Source organism: Phaethon lepturus, unplaced genomic scaffold, assembly GCF_000687285.1.
Source record: "Phaethon lepturus isolate BGI_N335 unplaced genomic scaffold, ASM68728v1 scaffold13510, whole genome shotgun sequence".
In the NCBI taxonomy this organism is placed as follows: domain Eukaryota; kingdom Metazoa; phylum Chordata; class Aves; order Phaethontiformes; family Phaethontidae; genus Phaethon; species Phaethon lepturus.
In genome coordinates, this window is record NW_010512713.1 from 117078 (window position 1) to 118925 (window position 1848).

Consider the following 1848-nt stretch of genomic DNA (forward strand, 5'->3'; position numbering starts at 1 on the left):
CAGGTGTAAAAGCACATATATAAAAAGGCATGCGCATTCAGTGACTGATCCATGCTAACTGCTACTATTTTAAGCTTTTTATCTTTCAGTGTTATCCTCCCTCAATATAGTAAATGTTACTTGGCTAGAGTAGGATATGCGCAGTTTTGCCTGCTGCATTTCTCGCTTGGCAAAACAAATGAGTAAGCCAACAGCTAAGTCATTCTTTACTTTCTTATTAAAATATTAATAAAGTTGCATAAAGAAATGCCAGTTTTAGGGATCTGATTAATTTTGTATAAGGCTCAAATAAGAAACACATCCAACTCCCAGAACTGAGATTTATTGAAGAAAAAGACTAATGAAAGAACAACTCCTTGGAGAAGACTTATTACATAGGAAAGAGTTAATAATTAATATTTGAATGAACTGTATCACCAAAAAGTGATAGTGGTATGTAATTTATTCTCTTTCTGAATAATCTGAGTTTATAAGAGTTTTTTACTACATATTAATTAACCAAATCTTTTTATAAGAAGGGGAATACTGAAGAAGAATGTATAAACACTCTTTTTACAAACTATTTCAATATTCTATTTCATAAAGATCTAAAAATTGCCCATAAAGCAAACAAAAGGCCCTTTGAAATTTCGTCTCTTTTGAGATTACATAATTAAGCTATATTCAGTGCTCTGGCATTTATTTTAACCTTTTTAAGTTCTGACCCAGACAAAAATAAATTCAAAGAGTGCCTCTTCTAGAACCTCCCTTGTAATATAAAGCTGTATTATCAAAAGGAGCCTAGCTGATTAGTTCACACGAGACAGCACAGGGAGTAACTGTAAAGCTCGTGGCTTTTTGTTATTAAGGTAATCTCTCTTCAAAAGTTCTCAGCCATGGCAGCCTTGCTCATTTACAAAGGCTCCTAACTAGAGTGTGTGATGTCAGTGGTCTCTCAGCTTACGAGTGCATTTCTTTTTTTAAGTACAGATAGCTAGGCATTGCATTTCCTTCTCAAAGACAGCAAGACTCATTTTATCTACAGAATTACCTCCCCGCGCTAACAGACTGCAGTTGTAGCATGAATATGTCTTTAAATGTTTCCTTATAAAAAACAGAAGAATGTCCAATACGAGCTGTTGCTCTGTAAACTTACCATGACGTTTATTAAGCTAACAAGTTTTTTTCTGAAGATGATACTCCTAGCTTTTAACTGAAATCAATATAAATTAATCCATGGGTCACATCACCTCTATCTGAGAGATCTCATCCAGAATACACACTCATGCTCCCTTCACTTTTCCTCCCTTAAATTGATGACTACAGGAGATGACTGAAGGCATGCAACAATGTCCCAGCAGGACAGCATGGCCTTTGGTTTCAGAAAACTTGACATTTTCACCAGCTGAATGACTGCCCATTTATTCCTGGCATCACTGATTAGGACCGTCAATTAGAATTTAGTGCCAGAGCACAAAGATGGCAAGTATGAATACACTTTTTTCTTAATGACTCCTGCAAATTACTTTAATCATGGTATGTTTTCACCTTTGCTCCTCCACTGCAAGAATCACACCATATTCTTAATGAGTCAGAGGTTTCTTTAAAAAAAAAAATTTAAAGTATGCATTTATTTTTAGCCTCTGTGTCACCGTTTTTTTTGTGTGTGTCACATACTTACAGCCTCAGTGTGAATGGGATGCACAGCAAAGAACAGCGCCGTGACAAAAGCAAGTCGACAGTCCTTGAACACAGCTTTGTCACAAGTGTACATCAGCACAAGAGTCACTAGGCAGTGTAAAATTACATTCACTGCGTGGAAATAGAAGGGGTTCATACCAGCCAGCAATATGTTTAACCTGTAGGGAA

At 36.1% G+C, this 1848-nt stretch overlaps 1 protein-coding gene across 1 annotated transcript in view; it reads right to left on the reverse strand.

The window, feature by feature from the left end:
- Positions 1 to 1834, reverse strand: part of TMTC1 (transmembrane and tetratricopeptide repeat containing 1) — a gene marked incomplete at its 3' end in the record, with an annotated part of 117694 nt that extends 115860 nt beyond the window's left edge. The window contains exon 1 of the mRNA XM_010287917.1: positions 1661 to 1834. Coding sequence (XP_010286219.1) covers positions 1661 to 1816 — 156 coding nt within the window. The remainder of the gene's footprint in view (positions 1 to 1660) is intronic.
- Between the last annotated feature and the right edge of the window lie 14 nt (positions 1835 to 1848).